The sequence below is a fragment of the Crocodylus porosus genome, unplaced genomic scaffold, assembly GCF_001723895.1.
Source record: "Crocodylus porosus isolate Cpor-Errol unplaced genomic scaffold, CroPor_comp1, whole genome shotgun sequence".
Classification (NCBI taxonomy): domain Eukaryota; kingdom Metazoa; phylum Chordata; order Crocodylia; family Crocodylidae; genus Crocodylus; species Crocodylus porosus.
Genome location: NW_017728915.1, coordinates 25,742,442 through 25,766,648, shown reverse-complemented (window position 1 = coordinate 25,766,648; position 24,207 = coordinate 25,742,442). Strand labels below are relative to the sequence as shown.

Below are 24,207 nucleotides of genomic sequence, written 5' to 3'. Positions count from 1 at the left end.
CTTCCAGGTCTGCTGCCGAGCTCACTGGGGAGCCCTCTGCGCTCCTGTGAGACACTCCATCCGCCCCAGCATCGCTGCATTCACAAGCTCCCTTGTACCTCAAGGTAGGGGTGGGGGGGTGGAGTACACTATACAGGTATTACAGCTGTAGGGATACAAGTATAATAAATGAACACAACTGAGAATTTAGAGAGTTCAGGTTTTTAAGTTATTTTTAATTTCCTTCTAATACTTTTTCCATTTTAAATGTAAAAGTACATAATTTTTATGGATTGTATTCATAATTCAGAAGCCTTTATTGTGTTTACTCCACTAAGTTTGGAAGGCTGGGAGGTAAAATGCTTTTTTTTTTTTTTAAGTTTACAGCAAAAAATGTTGATTCTGCCAACTAGATGAGTTGTGGATTTAACATTTTTGTTTGTAAATAACTTGGTATGGTTATTTGGATTTGAAAATGGAGCAATTAGAGCAATATCCCATGCTATTGACAATCTTTAGTGTTAAGAGTGCTATTTATTTTCATGACAAATTGCCAGAAGTACTTTTTTGTCCTGTTAAATATGTACTTGTGTATTTGTAGATTGATTTGGATACCATTGATGTGAGCAACCTCAACAGGCAGTTCTTGTTTCAAAAGAAACATGTTGGAAAGTCAAAAGCGCAGGTAAGAGAGAGTTTCAAGTTGAATTTTTTCTAACAAATATCAAGTTCTTTTTTTTTTTCATGTTATGAATGTCATGATACAGCAACTGTATTACATGATAGTAATAGTCATGTAACTCCTTAAATCTGTTGTATCTTCTCAGTGGTGGGATAAGTGTTGGTTGACTGATTTATATGCAATATTTTAAACCCATGAGACCTTAGTAATGGATTTTTAAGTCTGCAGTCTTGTTGGTTCTTGAATGAATGGTACATATATAAGGCTATCAATTGTCTGTTCTTTTTCAGGTTGCCAAGGAAAGCGTGTTACAGTTTTACCCAGAGGCTAATATTATAGCTTATCATGACAGCATCATGAAGTATGTTTTGTCTTAATTTTTAAAAATATATGCAACTACCTGATTATTTTAAAATAAGTGCTCGCTTTTTATTACCTTTCTTCTGGAATTTGCAGAATTTCTTGTGATCTTTATTTCATGCATCTCTTTGCTAGCATGCTTTCCACAGTTTCCCATGGAATTTATATGCATATCCTGCTTGTTGATTACAAGATATTTTGTAGTTATTGGAAGCACTGTACTGTGCTTTCCCTGCCTTGTGATAGACAGACTTCTCTGCATCATAATTGTCTTTAGAAATGTACATAGCTCTAGAAATACTATTGGTGTGTAAACTACTGATCCAAACTTAAATGGGGAATTTTCACCCTGTTTTAGAATATTGGGGTGACACTGCAAAGGACACACTCCATTAGACAGTAACTTAACAGACTAAACCAATTGTATCTGCACCATTGTAGTAATCAATGTAAGGTAATATATAATTCTGATCAGTAGAAATAACTTAATTGCCAAGGATGGAAAATGTTGAATTTTTTGTGTGCGTAAAGGGGGTGCACACTGTGCAAACTAAGAGTATCTGGAGAATACTTAAGCATTTGCATCTCTCTTCTTGTGAAGACAGAAAACATCATTTACCACATTTGCATATTTCCAGGTTCAGAGACAGAGAGAAATTATTAAAACTGTGCTGTTTCCTTCCTAGATATTTTCTAGTAGTATTTTTAAACATAAAACATGTCTTCAGGCTCCTTTAAAACAGTGTAAAGTAGATATTCTTACTTCTGCAGGATTATGAGATATGAGATTTTAAAACTACTGAGGTAGTTAAAGACAAGTTGTAAATTCTGTTTATGCATTTCGTCATGTAGAATGTAAAGTCTGTTTTTAAGTGGGCAGTATGTTTAATTTCTACTGTGCCATAGCCATCTGAACGCTGCTTTTTCTTTGCAGCCCCGACTATAATGTAGAATTCTTCCGTCAATTTACATTGGTTATGAATGCTTTGGATAACAGAGGTGAGATTTCCACTTTTTTATGGCTTTATTTCTGAATTAAGAATTAGTTGCCTGAATATAGAAGCTGAAACAGGAAGTAAAGAGATGCTAATATCAGTTCTGACAGTTAATCCTTTCTATAATCTTAGGTGGGTTAGTTTGTACCATGTCTCAGTTTCTTGTGTACAGTATGATAGATAGACATATAGACATAGATATATAAAAAATACATTTTAGATCAGCAGTGGGCAATTATTTTGGCTGGAGGGTCGCTTAATGAGTGTTGGTGAGCTGTCGAGGGCCTCAAGGGTAGCCCTGCCCCTTGGCAACCAGGGGGTAGGGCACCTGTCATCTTGGGACTGGAAGTCCTGCCCTTAGCCTCTGACCTTTGCTACTGGAAGTCTCTTGCCTTGTCCCAGAAGTACTCATTTTGGGAGGGGAGTTGACATCTTGAAACTGGGAGATTGTCAGTGTGTGTATGGATATGGGGGGGAGAGTGTGTGTGGGAGCTGTGAGAGGGTGTGTGTTTGGGAGGGGGGGTGCCAGCCCCGCCAGTCCTGTCTTGCAGCCGGGAACTGTGCACCACAGCCAAGGCAGTGGACCCATATGCCACAGCACAGGGCCAGCCCATCCCGTCCCAGCAGCCTGTGGTTCCAGCTGCTGGCCCAGTCCCTCCCGGCTGTGGTGCATGGTTCCTGGCTGCAAGGCTGGAATCCACATGGTGCAGCACAGGGCAAGCCCAGCTTGGCCTGGGAGAATGCGGTTCCAGCTGCATGTCTGGGACCCACATGAAGGTGGCTTGGCCCAGCCTGGCTGTGTCTTGCAGTTCTGGGCTGCAAGGCTTGATCCCACACAGAGCAAGCTCAGCCCAGCTCAGGAGAATGCAGTTCTGGCTGCAAGACAGGGACCTGCATGGCACTGTGTGGCTGTGTGGAGCCAGCCCAGTTTAAAGTGCCAAGAGCCATGGGAAGTCTTGCACCATCTAGCTGGGGCAGCTCTGTGCCTCCGTGTAGTGCTCCTGGCAATTGAGCTAGGAGTGGCACATGGAGGCACAGAGCCAGAGGCCCACAAGCACCATCGCCAGCAGTCCATCTCCCTCCCCCTGGGCCGTTATTATCTGAATTTCCACTCGGAGGGAGGGCTGGAGAGGAGCCACAGAGTCCCCAAGGCAGAAGCCTCTGGTAAGCAGAAGCTTCTGGTCTCTAGAAGCTTCTGGGATGTGGGGGCGTAGCGGGCTAGGTTGGGGTTGGTCTCATCGCAACCAGAACATGAGCTGCTTGGTGCTGCCATCAGTGGCTTGCCAGGTAATAATTGTCTACAGTTGAGAGGGGCCTCATGGGTGGGATAGAGTGGCCTGGCGGGCTGAATGTGGCCCGTGGGCTGTATTTTGCTTGCCTGTTTTAGGTAGAGGTTGTGGTGTTGAACACAGCTGTTGAAAGGAGAGAATTCTACCTTGAGCATAATATATCAAGTCAAGCTTTCTTTTTATTTATTATTCAAATTGCCCCTTAAATACTTTTCATCTTGCAGCTGCACGTAACCACGTAAACAGGATGTGTCTGGCCGCTGATATTCCTCTTATAGAGAGTGGAACTGCAGGCTACCTTGGACAAGTAACAGTTATCAAAAAGGTTAGATGATGTAACTTTTTTCTGCGTTAATTTGATTTATTTGGTCTTCTGGACAGCTTAGGATGGATAATGTCTCTTGTGGTTGTTGAGACAGTTTACAGTGTCACCCTTTAGCTATGAGCACCTTATCACTACAGTACAGTATAGCATGTAAATATTTACCTTTTCCTTGCTCTGTAGGGAGTTACAGAGTGTTATGAATGTCATCCTAAACCAACTCAGAAGACTTTTCCAGGCTGCACAATTCGCAACACTCCATCAGAACCTATCCACTGCATTGTATGGGCAAAGTATTTGTTCAAGTAAGTAAACCTTTCAAGAAAAATAGTCACTGCACCACAATGATTCGTATATGAATTGATATAAAAAATGAGAATGAATAAAAATTAGAATTAGAATGAACAAATAAAAAAACACTTGAGAGCCTCATTCCACTCCCCTCCTAAGGTTTCAACAACTTGAATATGGAGAAACCTCCTAATAGTTTTGCTAAATCTGTTTCATGAAACAGAATTTCAAGAGTTGACATATAAGATAACATCATTAAGAAGCTGGCAGGTAAGTTTCTTAAGTATACTGATGTGGATCAATAAGAGAGACTTGTATGCCTATTACTTTAAAATGAATAATATACTTTATGACAGAGCAGGATGTATTTGCCAGTATAATGACCTTAGTAAAAAGAAGTTTGTCCTCTTTTAGAAGAACCAGTTTGATGATTCACAATAAATAATGGGATGGACAAAATACAGTTACATAAATAAAAAAGTACTAGTAAGAGAAATTTGACTTCATAGCTTTTTAATTTCCATTTAGGAAAGAAGTGAGCCATTGTGTTCTGTGTTGTTTTGTTGAAAAGAACATGATTTAAATTTGGATATCATTTGCTATATCATCATTTTTCATTGGATTTAAAATTCTAAACTGGAGAAACTTTTCATAAAAATACTTTTGTTGAGCTGGCAGGCTAATAGCAGTAATGATTTGTAGCTTAAGAAAAATGCTTTAAAGTCAGAACAATCTAAACAAATTTTGAAAAAAACAAGCACTACTAAATCCTTATACGTCTTAGGTTCAGTTTCCAAATTTAAACTCATTTGCCATTTAACACACAAGCTATCCTTCTGTTCAACCTGGATAGGGAAGATAAAAGTGGATTTTCATCATTCCTGTCTCCTTCCCCCCTTCCCCGCCCCTTGCCTGTCCCCATATAAGCACCAAGTTATAGTGCCTTCAGGAAGCTAAGGTCACGAATCCTTAAAATTGCAGTGAAGTGAACTTTTTATTCTAAGATTTATCTTTCCCATAAAAAACAGCTCAAAGACCCTCAGTTTACTTGACATTTTAACATTTTTCTGTTTTGAATACCATGTTCTATTTTATTCTAGCTCTGTAGAAATGCAGATTGAAAGAAGTTCTTATTTGCCTTCTCTAGATATGAGTGACTTGGTATGATTTACTGTTCTTTTATTGAAGTATGCTTTTCAAAAATATTTTTATATTGTGCTTGAGGACCAATTAAAGCAAATATATGCCTTGGTTTTCTATGCTATAGAAGCTGTGAGAATTAATCTGTTGTGAGCTTTTAGAAGGTTTTTTTTTTGTTTGTTTGTTTGTTTTTTTTAAAGGCAGCACTAAATAGAGTTCTGTTGGCAACTTCTAGGAAACTTAAGTTTAACGAAGCTGGGTTAATAAAACAGAATAGACTAGTATAGGAGATGTATCTTGCTTATTTTTTATGGAAGGCTTTAAAAATGGGTATAAGAAACTAAGGAAATAGCTAAGCATTTTATGATGCAGTTCTAGTGTTTTGTTTTTAATTAATAAATAGTCAGCTGTTTGGAGAAGAAGATGCTGATCAAGAAGTATCACCTGACAGAGCTGATCCTGAAGCTGCCTGTGAGTGTTTACATAAATTGATAGTATATATATTACTGCTTGTTTAAATCAAAATATCTCTTTTTTTAATGTTATAGTTAGATTCCTAATATTCAGTTTAGTAATGTTAGATTCACTGAAAGAGAGAGAGAGCCTTTAGAATATGTATCTCTTTTTGAGTTTCTGTACATCTGAATCCCATTCGTGGTGCATCTACATCCTTTCCTTTGGGGCTGTGTTCTTTTTTTAAACTGGTGGCATCCAGTATAGGTCACACACATAGTCTGTAAGCCCTTGTGTTTCCATATGGAAAAAGGAAGAGCAAAGCAACCCTAACAACCATCTAGTTCCTTTCTACTGCACGTTAGCAGAACAACAGCTTAACTTCTTTGTTCTTAGCTTCATCAGCTGGATAAATAGTTTGTTGTAGTTAGTGGTTGTCAGGTCTTTATTAAGCGTGTTGGCTGCTTACAGGTGTGTGGGGCAGGAGGGGAAACTGCTTTACTTTCAGCTTGGCATGCACCCACGCCAACTGATGTTTTACCAGAAGAGGCATCACATCAGTTTGACCCAGCTTGCCCAATGTCTGCATAGCTCGTATGCTTCAGCAGGACTTTTTAGCGCTTTTATCTAGTAGGTGGTTGAATTAGCCATTAGATAAAAGCCCCACTGAAACGCGTAAGCTATACAGATGCTGGGGAGCCAGGCCAAACTGGTCAAACTATGCCTTTTCTGGTAAAGCACCGTTCTGGGATTTTTTCCCACATCTGTCAGCACCCACTGTGTTAGTCCAAGGGGACTAAGGAGGGAAAACCTTGCATAATAGTTTTTTGGGGGGATAAAAGGACACTTTCTGCTAACTTGAAATTTAGAATAGAAAATTGTTCATAGATTGTAAAGCTGGAAGATCATCAGGTCCAGCTGCCTGCACTAAGCAGGAAAGATAACTGGGCGTCAAGTCACCGCAGCAAGGTGACTGTCTAGTCTCTTGAAGATTTCCAACATAGGCAATTGCACCACCTCTGGAGGGAACTTCTTCCACTATCTGGACACCGTGACTGAAGAAGTTTTTCCTAATGTTGAGCTTGAATCGATCTTCCATGAGTTTGTGGCCATTACTCCTGGTTTTCCCCTCGGGTGCCCTGGCGAACAGTTGCTTACCAAGCCCTTGATGTACACCCCTAATGTAGCGGTAAGCTGCTACCAAGTCCCCTCTTGGCCGCCTTCTCCTCAGGCTGAAGAGTCCCAGATTCCTCAGCCTTTCCTCATATGGCTTGCTTTTTAAGACTGTGATCATAAGGGTGGCTTTTCTTTGGACTGTCCCAAGCTTGTGCACATCCTTGTTAGTGTGGTGCCCAGAACTGGACGCAGTACTCTGGTTGTGGTCTCACGAGTGCTGAGTAGAGCAGAAGAATCACTTCCTTGGCTTTGCTGGAGATGCATCAATTTGATGCACGCCAGAGTATTATTTGCCCTACAGGCTACAGCATTGTACTACTGACTTATAGTCATACTGTGGTCTGTTATTACCCCCAGGTCCCATTCATTCGGGGTGCTAGTCAGTTCGGTGCTGCCAAGCCTGTAAGTGTGTTGGGGGTTGCTCATCCTGAGGTGGAGAACTCTACATTTCTCAATGTTGAACTTCCATCAGGTTTCAATCCGCCCAACTTGCTAACCTGTCTAGGTCCACCTGTAACTGTAGCCTATCTTCGAGTGTGACCACGCTGCCCCATAATTTGGTGTCATCCATGAACTTGGCCAGTGAGCTCTTCACCCCACATCCAAATCATTAATAAAGATGTTGAAAAGTACTGGACCAAGCACTGACCCCTGTGGGACGCTATTGCCCACTTCTCTCCAGGATGACACAAATCCATTCACTACAGCACTGGGTCCTATTCTCCAGCCAGTTTCTCACCCACCTGACTGTCTCAGAGTTGAGCCCACAATCCTCCAATTTTCTCATGAGAACATTGCAGGATACTAGATCAAAGGCCTTTGGAAAGTCTAGGTATACAGTGTCAACCTGCTCTCTCGTGTCCAGGTGGTGAGTTACCTGGGCATAGAAGGAGATGAGGCTGGTAAGGCAAGACCTGCCCGCAATGAAACCATGCTGGCTGTCATTAAGAATCTTACTTTCTGCAACGTTATTACACATAGACTCCTTGATGAACTTTTCTAGGATTTTCCCTAGGATTGAAATTAGGCTGATTGGCCCATAGTTACGCAGGTCCTCCCTCCTGCCCTTGTGGATGAGCACAACATTGGCTCTCTTCCAGTCCTCAGGGACTTCTCCAGAGTGCCACAAGTTGTGGAAGAGTTTTGCCAGGGGTTCTGCAATGACTTTGGCCAGCTCCTTCAGTGTCCTTGGATGAAAATCATCCGGTCCTGCTGACTTGTATACATCTAATTTTATTAATTGGTCATTGTGATCTTTGGGGCCTTACGTGTTGCACGACCTGTTGGGTGCATAGCCCTGCCCCTCAACATGCCTGCCATGACTTTGATGTTAAACTATCAAGAGAGGAGGTTCAGTGGAGCTCTTCCTCCCGACAAATAGCAGTACTCACGGTTATTTGCCATGATGTTCCACGGGGCTCTGCCTCCCCTACAGCCTGTCCACTCGCCAGCTAGATGGGTGCTTGTAGAATGGGGATTTTGGCCCTGCGGGTTTGCCCGCAGCTTGCTTTGGATAGTGTCCCACATCGATGTGGATGCAGGTGGCTTTCCTCCCTCCGGCTTCAAAACACGGCCCGCCTTCTCTAGGCTCTTTGATTTTCCCCTTTTTCCTTTTTTTGTTTTTTGTTTTTTTTCTCTCAGAAGAAATACTCCCCTGAGGAGGAGAGGGCTGTGGAGCTGCCTCGACCCCAGCCTCCTCCAGGGGGCTCAGATGCCTCCTCTGCCCTGCTCCCTACAGGGAAGTTAACTGCTTCCTTTGGCTTGCCTTCAGTGGGGAGCTGCAGGGCTTCCCTTGCTCTGCCTCCTGTAGGGGGCTCAGAAGCTTCCTCTCCATCGCCTGCGGGAGCCGTGCAGGCTGTGCCACTCCTCTTCCACGCTGGAGCCTCAGCCTGTCTAGCGTGCTGCCCACCAGCACTCTCTCCCCAGCTCACCCCTCACCTTAGTTCCGGCGGGGCTTTTAAACTTTTCTGTGGCGGCCAGTATGGCTGCCATGATTGGTCCAGCTGTTCCCCACGCGGGAAACAGCTGATTAAACAGCTGGCATAATGCTGGCTCGCACGGCTGTGGCTGCAGTCCCGGCTCCTGCTCTGGCTGTCCAGGCAGGGGGTAAGTCGCCCCCACTGGAGGTCTGTTTCCGGGGTTTGGGGCCTGCGGGGATTACCCCCTCCCCTTCAGGAGCCTGTGGTGGTGGTGCCTTGCTGCCACAGTTATACACCAATTTTATTGCAATAGTAGGAAGGCGATTATTCCTACTGTGCTCATCCTCTACTCTATCTGGCGTGGTTTTCCCTTTGGTCTGGTGAAAGACGGAGGCAAAACAGTCATTCAGGAGTTCAGCTTTCTCCTGGGTGCTGGTAACCAGCTCTCCTGAGTTGCTGAGCAATGGCCCCACACTCCCATTTGTTTTCCTCCTGTTCCCTGTGTACCTAAAGAAGGATGTCTTGTCCTTGATTCCCATTGCTAATCTAAGTTTGGTCACTACTTTAGGCTTTCTTCTCTGTTCCCTGCAAATGCGTGCTGTTGTGGAATTGTACTCCTTGGGGCCTGTTCCAGACTTCCATTGTTTATAAGCCTCTTCTTTCTTAGGAGGACCATGATTTCCCTGTTTAGACAAGAGGGCTTCCCAGCCCTTCTGTTACCTTTTCTCCGCGTGGGAATACTTTGTGCTTTGTGCTTCAAGGATCGTGTCCTTAAGGAACAAGCACTCTGTGCACACCTTTCCCCTTTGGTCCCTGGTCCTGCAGCACTTGCCCTACTAGTGACCTAAGCTTGTTGAATTTTCCTTTTTGAAGTCCAAGACTTCAGTCCTGCTATCCAATTTGTCTGCCTTATGTCAGACAATGAACATTGTTGCTGTCACCCAGATTTCCCTCTGTAATTAAGTCGATCATCAGGTCATCTCCTTTGGCCAGGACCAAGTCTAGCAGAGCCTCTGGTTAGTCCATGTACATCCTGAGTCAGGAATTGCTCCTTGACAGGTCAGGAAGGATTGCAACTGTTTTAACTTGGCTGAGTGTTCCTCCCAGGAGATGTCTAGATCCCCATGATGACCATGTCACATGTACGTGCAGCCTTGGTGAATTCTCAGGCAAACTCCAGATCAAGTTCCTCCCCCTGGTTTGGTGGTCTGTAGTATACACCTACAGTTAAGTCTCTCTGGCCACACCCCCTCCAGAGGATTTCAAGCTGTCCATTTTTGAAGCCAATGTCAGCCTCCAAGGAGGAGTATACTGCTCTTTCACATAGAGAGCAACGCCTTCACCCTTTTTCCCCACCCGCTCCCTTCTGTGTAGGGTGTAGCTCTCTATAGCTACACTCCAGTCATGTGAGGAGTCCCACCAGGTCTCTGTAATCCCTACTAGATCATAATGCACATTACAGAGTAGGAGGAGCTAGCTCCTCCTGCTTGCTGCCCATGTTCCTGGCATTAGTATCTAGGCACTTGAGTCCTCCTCCTGAGGCCCTTGTCTTCCTGTCATGCTGATGGAGGACTGTTCCCTCAGCTCTTGCCTGACAAATAGATCCAAGGCAGCGATACTTCCCCCCCTATGGGGCATTGGTAAGACCGCAATTGGAGTACTGTGGTTGGGGCATTGGTAAGACCGCAGCATCCAGTTTTGGGTGCCGTACTTCACGAAGGATGTTTATAGACTCGAGAGGGTCCAGAGGAGGGCCACTTGTATGGTTAGGGGCTTACAGGACAAGCCCTGTGAGGAGAGACTGAGAGACCTGGACCTCTTCAGCCTCCGCAAGAGAAAGCTCAGGTGATTTTTGTGGCCGCCTACAAATTCATTAGGGGGACGCAGCAAGGGATCGGAGATGCTCTGTTCATCAGAGCTCCTCTTGGGGTAACAAGGAACAATGGTCACAAACTGACAGAGCTAGATACCAGGAAAAACTTCTTTACGGTAAGGGTAGCCAAAATTTGTAATGGGCTTCCAAGGGAGGTGGTGCTCTCCCCTACCTTGGGGGTCTTTGAGAAGGCTGGATAGGCACTCTTTCCTGCCTAGGCAGGGGGTCAATAATCTGTTGAGGTCCCTTCCGACCCTAGCATCTGTGAAACTATGAAAAGACTGGCTCTCCCAGTGTTCCTATTTACTGGACTTGTATGTTGGTCCCTGGACATGTTTGAATTTGTGCATCCCCATCCCCCAGCAATCTTAGTTTAAAGTCCTGTCCAAAAGATCGGCCATCCTGGCCACGAACAGGGACTTACCTTTCCTCGTGAGGTGGATGCTATCCCTTCCCAGGAGTCTTCTTTCCCTGAAGTGCATGCTGTGGTCAGGGAATCTGAAGCCTTCTCAGTGGCACCAGTGTTGGAGTCGTCGGTTCACTTCCTTGATGTATCCTTTCCTTCTGGGACCGTGGCCTGCAACAGGGATCACAGAAGAAAAGACTACCTGGGCTCCCATCGCCTTGAGCCCAGCCGCCAGAGCCCTATAGATTACTCCTGGCAGTGTCATTAGTTCCCACATGGTTGAGGAGCATGGGGTAGTAGTCGGAGGGCCAGACAAGCCTGGGGATCCTCTCTACTACACCCTGGGTGCAGGTCCCTGGGAGGCAGCAGACCTCACGGGCTTGGGGGTCCAGACAACAGATGGGTCCCTGTGCCCCGCTGGAGGGAGTCCCCTACCGCCACCTTGTGCCTCCTCTTGGGGGTGGCAGCAAGATGCTTACCTGATTAGGCTAGGGCTGTCAACACTTGAATGCTCTGCAGTGGGAGTCTGCACACGTGTAGGCAAGCTGTGGGCACCCTGGCCACAGATCGTGTGGACACCTCTCCCATCTCCCACCTTCCCACTGCACTGTGTGTCTATACAGGCCTTCCACCATCTTAACTGCTGCACTGCATGTCTATGTGTGGCCCACCAGTACATCACACAGCCCTAGGCTCACCTTCAGCTTCCAGGGCCCCAGGGCACAGTACACTACCTCACCGCCTGGGTCAGGGCTAGGGGCAGGCAGTGAAATCCAGAGGAGGGAGAAAGCTCTTTTATTACAGCCTAATCAGTGGGTGTGGAGCTGTGTCTGGGCAGGAACCTGGAGACACAACAGGCTGCCAGTTGGACAGCCCTGTATTAGGCTGTCCTAGCATACTATTACTCCTTGGTTTGGCTGTGAAATGCTAAGAAAAAATATGAAATCCATGGGCATCTTAAAGAGTGCGTCTGTTTAGAAAGGTAACTGGATATAGTAGATACAAGAGTAAGACTGATGTCAAGAATAGTTGTTATGAGGAAAGCATCATGGTTGTCTGTTTGTTTTAAGTTGCCTAAAGAAGTACAGACGTAAAGGACACAGACATACAGACACAAATTGACTGCAAATAATTCTTCAGTGCAAAGACGGGTTGTGCACCCACTGAAATATTCCAGATCCAGTACTGGATTTCACAGATTGTAGTTGTCATTTGGGAGGGTGTCCCCCAGAACAATTCAGGAAAAGGTAGACAAGGAAATCTCTGTCTCTCTGCTTCTGCAACCTATCAACCAGATCTGTCTCAGGACTGATTCTTTACCCCTCTATCCACCATTTAGCTCCTTTCTCACTACTTTAGAGGAAGTCTGGTCTGGTTTTACCTTTAGTAGTAACTTGTTTGAGAGTTTTTGTACAATTGAATTTCATGATCTACCCAGTAACACCTACAGTTTGTAGCCTTGTCATCTGGAGTCTGAGCAAAGAAGGAACTAGGTGGTGGCTGTAGCTACTCTGTTTTTTATGCTGTTGGGATTGGGAGCATAAAGGGCCACCACTGCTTGTAGTGCAACGTCTTGTGGACATTAAAAGTGAAAACACTTCAAGCTCCAATGCAGAGGGCTTATGTAGACCGTGAGTGAGAGCCACACATACAGAACTTATTGAAAAACTGTGGCTACTGTAAAGACAAGTAACCATTTTTTCCTTTTTTGCTTTGGTTTCTCTGATATTCACATAATCTTGAGAAGGGGAAAAAGCTATACTTTAAAGGCCAGTGAACATTTAGTTATATTCCCAGAATAATTTTAGTTTAGTATCACAATTCTGATGGGTCTTTTTTCTTTGTAGTTTGAATAAATCATCATCTTTTTATTAATAGGGGAACCAGCAGAAGCAGAAGCCAGAGCACGAGCATCTAATGAAGATGGTGATATTAAACGTGTTTCAACTAAGGAGTGGGCTAAATCAACTGGATATGATCCAGTTAAACTTTTTACTAAGGTACCATTTTTGCACCCAACAATATCTTTGAGCTGTTTGAATTACTGTTAACTTAAGCCATAGCTTTCAATTTTGACCCCTTAAAGTAACAACCAAATAAGATTATGATATGACTATATAGCATCATGGTCCTACCATGTTTTTTGTCCCTGGGTTCTCCTGTGCTTCCCTATTATAGTCTTTTCCCTGTGCCTGAACAGAAGGCACTTACCCAGCTGCCAGTGTGATATCAGAGTAGTGACATATGGTACAAATGGTAAGGATGAAATCATATTTGCTTTAAAATTATTTTTGCATGAGAACAAATTTAAAATCTAATTTTGGATTCTGTAGGGAGCTCTTCTCATATAAACAGAAGCTTGTGTGAGGTTGAAAAGACTGTCTGACATCTGTACACAGTTAATCTCAGAACAGAGAAGTGGGTTCTGTTTCAGGATCCTTCTGGTCGTTGGAGGGAAGGAACAGATGTGGGTGGGCTGTGATGTTAAGCAGCACTGCTAGTCTTAAGGATCTTGGTATAAGGTGGCCATTTTTAAATAGACTTATAGGTAAAAATGCATGTGACTTCAGCAAGAACATAATCTCTCTGGGTTGTTATTCCTTGACACTTCTTCTAAAGTGAAATATTTTACCTGTTAAATACAGCTGCCTCTGCTTTACATGAAAAAGTAAGCCTTAGAAGGCATATATTAAGAATAGTTTTACAGAATCTGTTGCCTTTAGGTCACTTCATGAGTTAACTAGAAGTACACGACAGTTCTCTTTGAAAGTGCCCTTGTGGGGGAGAAACACAAAATGGTACAAATCCAATAAAGTAAAACAAAGTTTACATACCTTTATATTTCTTCTTATTGCTTAATATATGTTAGCTTTTCAAAGATGACATCAGATACTTGCTGACAATGGATAAGCTTTGGAGGAAAAGGAAACCTCCAGTGCCACTAGACTGGACTGAAGTACAGAATCAAGGTAATATTTCTCTCTCTCATTTTTGTCTGGTACTAAGTTATACCTTCTGTTTCAGGATTCAGCCACATGAAATTATTTTTACCCATCATTGAAACTGTTTGCAAGTATTGTAACTTCAGTACTTGTATTTTAAAACCCTGCAGATCACTATGTAAGGTTTAACATCCTAGAATATACCTCTTTCATTTATGATAAGTCTCACAAGTGTCTGCAGACTCCTTTATGTTTTGTTTGTATTAGTTGTAGCATTTGCAGCAGTTTTAGCTGATATGAATATGCAGTGACTTAACTTTTAAAGGCACGATTTTAAGTGCAGGTTTCTTATAAAATAATTTGCAGTATAATTTTATTCCATTTGTACTACATTCTATTTTAGCAGATGTCTCTCAAATTCCTAGATCTTGTAGGTTTTCAATGGTGTTTTTTCTTTCCTTTTGAAGAAAAAAATACACCTGATCAGCAAAATGAATCCTCCACGGTCCTGAAAGATCAACAGGTTCTGGATGTCAGGAGCTATGCACGCTTGTTTTCAAAGAGTGTGGAAACTTTGAGACATCACCTAGCTGAAAAAGGTGATGGAGCTGAGCTTATATGGGATAAGGTTAGTTCAGCAAATGTATAGGGAGTGGTCATACACTAAGTGCATATGTGTGTTTAAATAAGCACTAAAGACTAAGTTTGACAGTAGGGTGGCACTTCTAGAAACGAAAACAGGCTTGCCTTGGGGAATTTTTTTTTTTTTGTATTTAATCTTGCTTAAACAGAGAGGTATGTGGGAGTAATTAAGGCAATTTACTGTTGATCAGTATTCAGCAGAACCATCAACTTCTTAGGAAGTGAAATCTTTATTCTGAGAGAGAGAGACATATCAAATACAGGAGGAGTGTTGGTAATTTTTACCATTTCCAGTTCTGGTTTTGAAAATATCAGTATCTTTCACAAAAAAAGATTTATTTTGTTATTCTAAGTTTATACTTTATGTTGTTGTGGAGAGAGAGAGCTGATTACTGTTTAAATCTAGTGCCAAATTCTTTACAGTATGCCTGTGGTATCTTATGCAGTTTTGCTGAAGGAAAATGAGAAGCCAAAAATGTTGATCTCGCTATTGGTCGAGTCACTAAAACAATGTGGCTGTGACTGTTTTGAAGTGAAGCAAAAACAAAGTTTTTTGCTAATTGTCTGTCTGTAGTAGACTAGTATAATAAAAGATTTGGATTGTTATACTTTCATTTCCAAAGCATTTTGTGGGTCGAACAAAAGAGAGAATATTTGAAGATAGAGGTAAATAGGAACAGTGTTGGAGGACAGTCTGTTTCAAACCAGATTTGCAATCAGTTTGGTTAACCTATTACGTCAGCTACCAAACTTGAAAAAAATTAAGATCTCAAATAAATTTAGAGATTGATATAAAGTCTTGGAAATATGTTTAGACCATCATTAAAAGCTGTAGTCCTACATACTGCTATGCATGAACAAGTATTTGTGCCCACATTAAGTAGTTTACAGGATCCAAACCTAAATCAATTTTGTCTTTAACTGCCCAGCTATAGATTCAAGATTATATTTTGCCTGTCACATTTCGTGTTGGGTATTTTTAACTATAAGAAAATAATTTTATGCTCTGTTTTTATGGACAATGGGATATTGATAATGGTTTGATACAGTAGAATTATGATTTCTTGGAGGCTGAGAGGAAGAATATTTTTCATGGGATGCCAGTGTGGTGAATTTGGTGGATATGAGAGTTCAGAGTTATAAATTCTAAACCCAGCTGTGTCGCTCACTAATGGGTAGCCTTCAGCAGCATGTCTCACCTGCCTTTCTCAATGTCCCCATCTGTTAATGTGGATAAAACCTTTTTTTATCTTCCAGGGATGTCATATGACTTCTGTCTCTTCATTTCTTTGAACATAAACAGTATTAGGCAAATACTGTATTTTTTTGTTTGGCGATTGCATTTGTCTACAGTACTGCAGTGTCTAAAATTTTATAAATACAATCTGAAAAAAGTATGTTAGCTTGAGTAGATCAGTGGTGTATCAATTGCTCCAAAGCTTTGATGGAAATAGTTTTTTACAATAAAAATCTGGACAAAAATGTTTTTTTTTGCTTTTTTAAAATGGTACTGCCAGGATGATCCATCTGCAATGGATTTTGTCACTTCTGCTGCAAACCTCAGGATGCATGTTTTCAGTATGAATATGAAGAGCAGATTTGATATCAAATGTAAGTATAAAATGCATTATTATTTCACTATGTCAAATATTTGTGCTGCGTGGCTTGAAAAGTTCCATCTGCTGTGAATAAAATGTTTGTTTATTTTGCAGCAATGGCAGGAAATATTATCCCCGCTATTGCCACAACTAATGCAGTAATAGCTGGTCTAATCGTGTTGGAAGGTTTGAAGATATTATCAGGAAAACTAGATCAGTGTAGAACAGTAAGTGAAAAATAATGTGTTTTTTCCCTTTTTTCATATATATAATGAAATATATATTCATTATATATTTAATTCTAACCTTCCCCCCTCTTCCTCCTCCAAGATTTTTCTGAACAAACAGCCAAATCCAAGAAAGAAGCTTCTTGTTCCTTGTGCTTTGGATCCTCCGAATCCCAATTGTTATGTGTGCGCAAGTAAGCCAGAAGTGACGGTGAAACTTAATGTACACAAAGTTACAGTGTTAACATTACAAGACAAGGTAAAGACTGACATTTCAAACATAAAACTACAGTTTTTCAATTTTCCATTGCACTTTTTTCAATTTAAATATATCAGAATTTAAGAACATTTAAAGTGCTACAAAGGGTAGTTGATGGGTTTAACGCTTAATTAGGATATACAGGGTGTCTACACATGCCAGGACTCGAGGCTGAAGTTGGTTCCAAGTCCCTACAGGCCTGCCATGTGCCCCTGTGGCCACCAGGGGGAGCTCCAGGCTCCAGCCACATCTGGGAAACTGACCCCTGGCCAGCCCCTTCGCTGCCCAGGAGTCGTGTGCCCAGTGCAGGGCGGCAGACAGCTCTTTCCTTGTCCATCCTGCCTCTCTGCACCAGAGCTGTTTCAGCCCCTGCCAGCAATGCTCAGCACCCTGCTGCTCCAGCCTGGCCCCTGCCAGTGATGCCCAGTGCCCTGTGCTCCTGCTGGCCATGGTGCTGGCCCCAGAAGGCCCCCATGGCGACCAGGGCACTGGCTGCCGGAGCCCATGCCCACCCCCCGCCCTTCTGCACTTCTTGCTCCAGTCCACCTGCCCCACCATCCACACACCCCCTACTCCCTGTCCGCCCCGAGCACCACTCTCAGAACCTGCACATGGTTGAAACAAAAAAGCATTATTACCCTCACAACACCCCCCCCTCAACAAACAGAATCCCCTCAATCAACAGAGCCCCTCCACCACCATCTCCACCCACCAACCATAAAAAAGTGGGAAGCTATGTACAAGCGGAAAATTATTTATAATATTTTGGGTCTTCAAGCCCAGAGTGGGGGGCTGTGGGGTGGCAGGTTGGGTAGAAGGTAGGGCCCCGGAGTAGGTGCCTAGCACCCCAACCCCTGGATGTTCCCTGGGGCTGGTCTCAGACCAACCCCCTAGTGGCAGGGCAGACCCAGCAATAAAGTTAGTGCTGGGTTGCATTAGTCTTTGTCTGCTTTTTACCTTATGTTGGCTGTTATCTTTTGCCCTTTACTTTGTGGTTTGCTGAGCTAAGATAGAAAAAGAAGTCCATCTGGTCATTTCTTGTAGTTGTACATTCTATAAAAGAATGTTTGCATTTTGTAACTTGTCAGTTATTTTTGTTCTAAATATGAATACAGTATTTTTTGTTTTATATTGGGTAGTACTAACAGTCTACATTTTAAGGGTTTTTTAAGGAACATTCATACTATATTTTAGAAGTTGCCATTCTACAGATTTACAAAAGAAATATATTGACTACTAAGAGAACTTTCAGCATGTTTTATTTCCTAAGTAATAAAATGCATGATGACAACCATTTTAATATCTCAACTCTAGTTTAACTTAATTAGATTTAAAAATGTATTGAAAAAATTGAGGAGAGCATACGAATTTGGTGCTGTAGATAGTTTGCATTGACTAGATCATGTAGGTACCTTTTGGGATTGGGGGGCAATCACTTTGGACTGTATCTGTAAAGAGGTATTTTTATAGGCTTAAATTGGAAATGGAATTATTCTGTTTTTGAAGGAATTTCCCCACATTATTCATCTTAAAATAGAATGCTTTAAACTTAGTCATTTTTATCTTTTCAGATAGTGAAAGAAAAATTTGCTATGGTAGCACCGGATGTGCAGATAGAAGACGGAAAAGGAACTATTCTTATCTCCTCAGAGGAGGGAGAAACGGAAGGTATGTGAACAGTAACTTTTGGAAGAGAAACTAAAACAGCAGTACAACCAAAGAACATTTTGGCCCAAATCCAGCAACTGATCTTTCTGAAGTCAACCAAGTAGTGCATGTACATATAAGTTAGGACTGTCTGCATGTTGCAGATCTGTTCTGTGCAAGCCTCCCCAGGTCAAGCTGTTCAGTCCCATGCCCCAGAATTCCTGTTACAAGAGTAGGTTGTACTGGCTGGAATAACGGACAAGTCATCTTCCTCCATCTGTATCCATTTGGCTTTCGTGTTATACTTATTTTTTGTCATACCATGACTGGTCATGCTAGGTACTTCCACAATACAAGAAATAAACAGCCCTAGTAGTAGTTCAGAAATATTTAGTACAAATAACATGAAAGTGAAAGGACTTGACTCTGAAATATTTGGCTTTCCTGGTTTAAATTAAACCTAGAAAATTTTAATATTCAATAAGTATGTTTAGTGTATTAGCATAGTTTCTAATAACATTTTAACGTAAGCTAAATATACTTCAATACCCTTTCCTTGCAATGAATTTCTGGATGAAAAATTAAACTTCTCATATATTCAGATGTAAAGCATAGTTATGAATTCTAGTACTTAACATAATCTTTATAAAAACAAGTAAAACAATTCAATATTTTCCTAGCAAATAACCACAGGAAGTTATCAGATTTTGGAATTCGAAATGGCACTAGGCTACAAGCAGATGACTTCCTCCAGGACTATACGCTGTTAATCAACGTACTTCATTGGTAAGGATTGTGGAGTGTTTGTTTTCTTCTGTGTATGTATTTAGAATAATTTTAAGGGGGATTTCCCAAATATAGAATTTTAAACCTACAAGTTAATTTTAACTATTAAGAAACAGAAAGCTTGGAAGGAAACCATTAAGCCTACAGTTGGGTAAAACCATTAAACCTGCAGTTGGGTGAAATAATTGAGATGCCTACTGTGAGATTAAGTAGTTAATTTTTAATGTAAAAAATGAGAGTGCACTGTATACCCAAAAGATTATGTACTCAGGATTCTCAACAAATAGAAGATTACTTAGCTATTATGAGAAATTGGTGATTGATTGCTCTACTACTTGTGATCAAAATAAAGCTAAAGAAATTGTATTCACTTTGAAAAAGTTGGGTCAAATTTTCTTTTGGGATGAAAGTAGAAGATAGAAGTAAAAAGAAGCTGGGAGAAAAACATTCAATTAAGTATTTTCCTAAGGCAGACTATATGAAAAAACCTAAGTCAGTTAGGAGGGGCTTGAACAGTTCTTTCCTGTTCATTATGAGCATTTTTTTTTAAATATTTGCATATTGGTCTGGTAGCGGTTAAATCAGATGTGTTGTGTTTGTGCAAAGACCGGTATTCATACTTACATGGTTGTTTAAAAGCATGTGGATTTTTCTGCAGTGAAGATCTAGAAAATGATGTAGAATTTGAGGTTGTTGGAGATGCTCCTGAAAAAGTTGGCCCCAAACCATCAGAACCAGCTTCTAAGAACATCACCAATGGTAGTGATGATGGAGCACAGCCATCAACATCAACAGGTAACAAATAGTAAATGAGTTAGAATAAAATGGTTTATTTTTATGGGAACAGATTTGTTAGTAAAAACTAACCTTTGAGGCTGTCATCAAAAATGTAATATAGAACCAAAATGTTTGTCAGTTTCTCTTTTTCTAAAAAAGGCTCTGATTTTGTTTAATAGACAAAAGGACTTTTCAGGTAGAGGTGGTGTATAATAGATCCCTCGCATCATACAGTAAGTTGCTGTAAAAATAAGACTCTTTTTTGTGGACTTTTTCAAGTTACACACTTCCTGTGCTGCAGATTTGGAACTTAAGGATCCTGGTAATTCAACTAACAAGCAATAACATTAATGCGCAATGAAATAATTGATATCCTTCCTTTTTTCCCCTCATTTACTCCAAGAAAAGCAAAATGAAAAGCATTGTGCTGACCAGAAAAGCACTTTTACTGTTTCCTTCTTGACGTTTTAAAGGGTCTTTGAAGGTATTCTGAATACTGTATTCCTTTGAACATGAGGCACCCTTATAAAAACACTTTTTTCTAAAAATGTCTTGTTGTATGCATTATGAAGGTGGTAGCCTTTTAAATGTCTTTATATGTGTTGTTTTCTACTTTTCTTAAATTGAGAGTCAGAAAACTTGGATTCATTGTAAATCCAATGGCCTTATTCAAAGGGATAACAGTAGACTAAGAATAATTCAGTTGGATGTAGAACTCTTTAAACTTCACTAAGTTTAAAATATTTGAAGTGTCCTGTCATATGGAAATAAGTAAAACTGAAAATTTGTTGTGTGATTGAAATTCTATGTATGCTTTGTTGTTTTTAATTTTTGGGGACATTCCTTTGACTCTTATGTTTTACTCAAAATATGTGCAGAATTGTGTGGTGATGATTTTCACATTACCTTAATGTCTTGCTATGCCTTCTAAAATAAGATTAGGGAATCATTTCAAATTTAATCAGTTGTTACATTTTTAGGGCACTTTTACATGGGGAAGACAGAGGGGGGAGTGGTGCTTTAATTAGATCGGAGCTGCTCTAATTGCTGCAGGGTCTTGTCCTCATGCATAGAAATGGTGGTCAGGAGCACTTAAACTAAAGCTTGTTCAATGAGCTTTAGTTCAAGTGCCCCCACCACCATTTTTAAGCACAGGAACATTGATAGACAAGATGCAGGAGGCTGTTGAAGCTGCTCCAGCAGACTCCATTAATTGATTAATCAAGTCTGTTCGATTTCCTGGAACCCCTGTGACACAGGCAAGACAGAAGTCGTGCTCCTCTGCCTGCCAAAAAGGCTCCTTCTCTCTCTGCTTGAACAGGACACAGGGCTTCAGGTAGAACGGTAAAGAGGTCACAAGAAACATCAAGGAAAGATGTTTAATCAAGTCTCCTTTGTATCCTTTAATTGTGTACTTCCCTTATTTATGTTTTGTTATCTTTTAGCTTTCTTAAGCTATCCTTCTTTTCTTATCCTTGGTTTTTTTTCTTTCTTCTATGGAATGTAGAAGTTCTAGTGAACTGCTAGCAGAAGTTTTAGTGAACTTACTAAGAGTAAAAATGAAGATGGACTGACTCAAGTGTGTGTAATTATTCCTGGCTCTTAAGACACATTCATGTAATGTACATTTCCTACTAACTTTGCACATGTACAAAAGTACTTCTAAATAACCTTTTTCTAACAAAAAAGTGTTTTTGGAGGGAATACTGAAATATTTTTAATTCCTTTTGATTAGAAGAAAAGTGATGCATGAAAAGTCTATTTTAATAGCGATTTCATTATTTTATTTTTTTTTTTTATCAACAATACCCCAAAACATTAATTTTGGCAAAGGAGGCATTTTCTGTATTTGCGGTAATAAGCAAGACAGGGTTTTAAATAGTCATTTTTTAGAATATATCAATTGGATTGTTTTCCAGCTCAAGATCAAGATGATGTATTGATTGTTGATTCTGATGATGAAGGCCCTTCAAGCAATACTGATGATGATAATACAGAAGGCAAAAATCGCAAGAGAAAACTAGACGACAAAGAGCATGTCAGTACAAAGAGAGTGCGTACAGAGCCAACGGAAGAACAAGATGACATCATAGCACTAGACTGAGCACATATACCCAGTGACATAAAGATCCATATAACACAGTACAACAAAGATATTACTTTGGGGTGTGTTAAATGTTCAGAACTAGACTAATTTTATGGCCTTTTGTTTCGAGGGAAAAATCGCACCACAGACTTAATGAACACGTGTCCATCCCTCTTGATGGTAAAACACTCATTTCAATAGAAACGTAGAAGTTTTCCAATATGTTATATTAAATGTAGTAGAAACTTAGTTTATGGATACTTAAACATAAGTATTTGCTTAAACAGTCATGAAAAACAAGCATGTTATTTTTTTTATGTAAATACCTTTAGGTATGAATCTAGGAAAAAAAAATTACTCTGGTTTAGTAAAGGGTCGTCATTTGATACCCAGCTTTATAAATATTAGATTTTTTTTTTTTTAGCTAGCAGGAAAATATCTTTAGCCTAGATCTAATCATTTTTCACACCCTCAGCTAAAGTGAGAGAGCAGATTCTTTAAAACAAAAGTGCTATGTTTAAAACTTTGTTCTTAAACACCAACTGGCACTATGTACATTACTGTAAAACAATGTTAATTTACTCAAGTTTTTCAGCTCGTACTGCCTGGTATGTCAGTGTAAGAAGCAGATTTTGTGTATTGTTACAGTTTCAGGTTATTTATATTTGATGTTTTGTAAAACTCAAATACTACTACTATACTGTACATCTGATGGACCAAATAAATGACATCTGAAATACTTCCTATATCTGCTTGCACAGTCCAGTTTTATGCTGACTTACAACATTTTACAATGTATAGTCTTCAAAAATTACTGTACTATTTTCATTTTTTTAAACATGATCTCATAATACGGAACGAAAAAAATCATTTGTTTTTAAGTGGAAGGGGGATTTTTTTTAATAAAACTTTTGTTAATGTTTCTTCCTGGACAATGAGTTATTGCCCTGTTCAATAACAGCATTTAAATCACCTTTCCAGATTATAATTTGTAGTAGTTATACCTACTTATCGTTTTGCAAATTGTTATACTTGATTTTTTTTACATTTAATGGGATTATACTAAAAATTACTATGCTTGTGGTAAAAGCATGGGTTTAGGGAACAATATTCTGGAAGCATTATTTGTTCACTACAGTAGGTCCCAAAGTTGCAGTAAGTCTGACATTTTCATTTCAGCTTTGCATGAGAATGTAACACCTAACTCAGGGTTACTAAAACATCATTGAAGTTGCTTCCAAAATCTATCCCAGGGATACAGAACCAAAATTACTTGTTTTTAATTTGGTCAGTGTTGGCCCAAAAGAGCAGATAAAATTCACAGATGAATTCTGTCTGTTACGGTGTGTAGTCTGTAAAACTTGTAAACAAAGGTCTAACCAGAAATAATCCAGAAATCACACTATTTGGTTTTTCCAATTCTAGTTTGAGCATATGGTCTGGCAGCTCTAGAGGTCACCTCAGTCGGCCATACATAAACCCAGTATCCAAATAAGACAAAAAGACATTTTCCACAATTCCATTTTAGTATTCTTTCATATTATAATGAGTGAGAAGATGGAAAATTGTGTTTCCAGATATGAAATTTAAAATCTAGATTATTTTGATGATGTTCGTACCAGTGGGAGTTGATCTAAAGGGCTCTTAATGCTGCCTGAAATGTAACATCAATTTTAAGAGAAGAAATTTTGACAGAGAACGTGTGTAAATATTCTTGTTTGTTTCTGTAGCTTTTGATATGCGTAGGGAATTACAGAACAGGAGTTTTGATAATGTGCATATAGTACACTCTACCAAGTGTAATTTGCGGGGGCATAGGAGCCGCTTGTGCTGAGGCAGGCTGATGGAGCACCTTGGTGGAGCATGTAAAACAAGCTGATAAAGTAGCTTAAGTACTTGACTAAAAACAGTTCCAGAAATCTGCAGGAGTGATCTAGATGCTTGGTTCTAAGCTTGATTCTTAAAGTGTTTCTGCTTAAGTGTTGCAACATGTAATAAGTTTTAAAGATTTGTACCTGTCATTGATTACATGCGTTTTTCATAGAGAATCGGAGAAGTAGGACTTCTCTGGAGGACCTTAAGAAGTTATCAAGTCTGACTCCCTGCCTAAGGCAGGATCTACCCCATTCAAGTCAACCTATACAAATCCATACTCTAACCTCTTAGCAAAACTACACTATCAACCCTGACATAACACAAGACATACCACACTAATCTAACAACAGGTGTAGCCAGGGGACCACAGCTGCCACTTCATCTGTTCCATATTTTTTAAGCAAATACATTATAATAAATGTTTCTATTAAGGAAGCTGCTTGTGTAGAAAAGTGTAAGAAGTATTGTTCCTTTTGATGTCAG

At 40.5% G+C, this 24,207-nt stretch overlaps 1 protein-coding gene across 1 annotated transcript; it reads left to right on the top strand.

Moving 5' to 3' along the window:
- The first annotated feature begins 554 nt into the window (after positions 1-554).
- UBA2 (ubiquitin like modifier activating enzyme 2) lies at positions 555-22,597 on the top strand. The gene is made up of 16 exons (XM_019535868.1): positions 555-664; positions 952-1,022; positions 1,956-2,020; positions 3,530-3,630; positions 3,811-3,932; positions 5,462-5,529; positions 12,764-12,885; positions 13,755-13,854; positions 14,295-14,455; positions 15,987-16,080; positions 16,182-16,294; positions 16,398-16,553; positions 18,125-18,221; positions 18,881-18,986; positions 19,645-19,781; positions 21,683-22,597. Exons 2-16 carry the CDS (start codon positions 1,018-1,020, stop codon positions 21,865-21,867), a joined length of 1,632 nt encoding a protein of 543 aa, XP_019391413.1. The 5' UTR covers positions 555-664; positions 952-1,017; the 3' UTR covers positions 21,868-22,597.
- The last annotated feature ends 1,610 nt before the right edge of the window (positions 22,598-24,207 follow it).

What these genes read in the sequence shown, in the direction of transcription:
- UBA2 (XM_019535868.1), top strand. An exon ending in CAGTTAAACTTTTTACTAAG is followed by an intron (nt 12,886 to 13,754) that starts GTACCATTTTTG and finishes AATATATGTTAG; the next exon opens with CTTTTCAAAGATGACATCAG. An exon ending in GACTGAAGTACAGAATCAAG is followed by an intron (nt 13,855 to 14,294) that starts GTAATATTTCTC and finishes TTCCTTTTGAAG; the next exon opens with AAAAAAATACACCTGATCAG.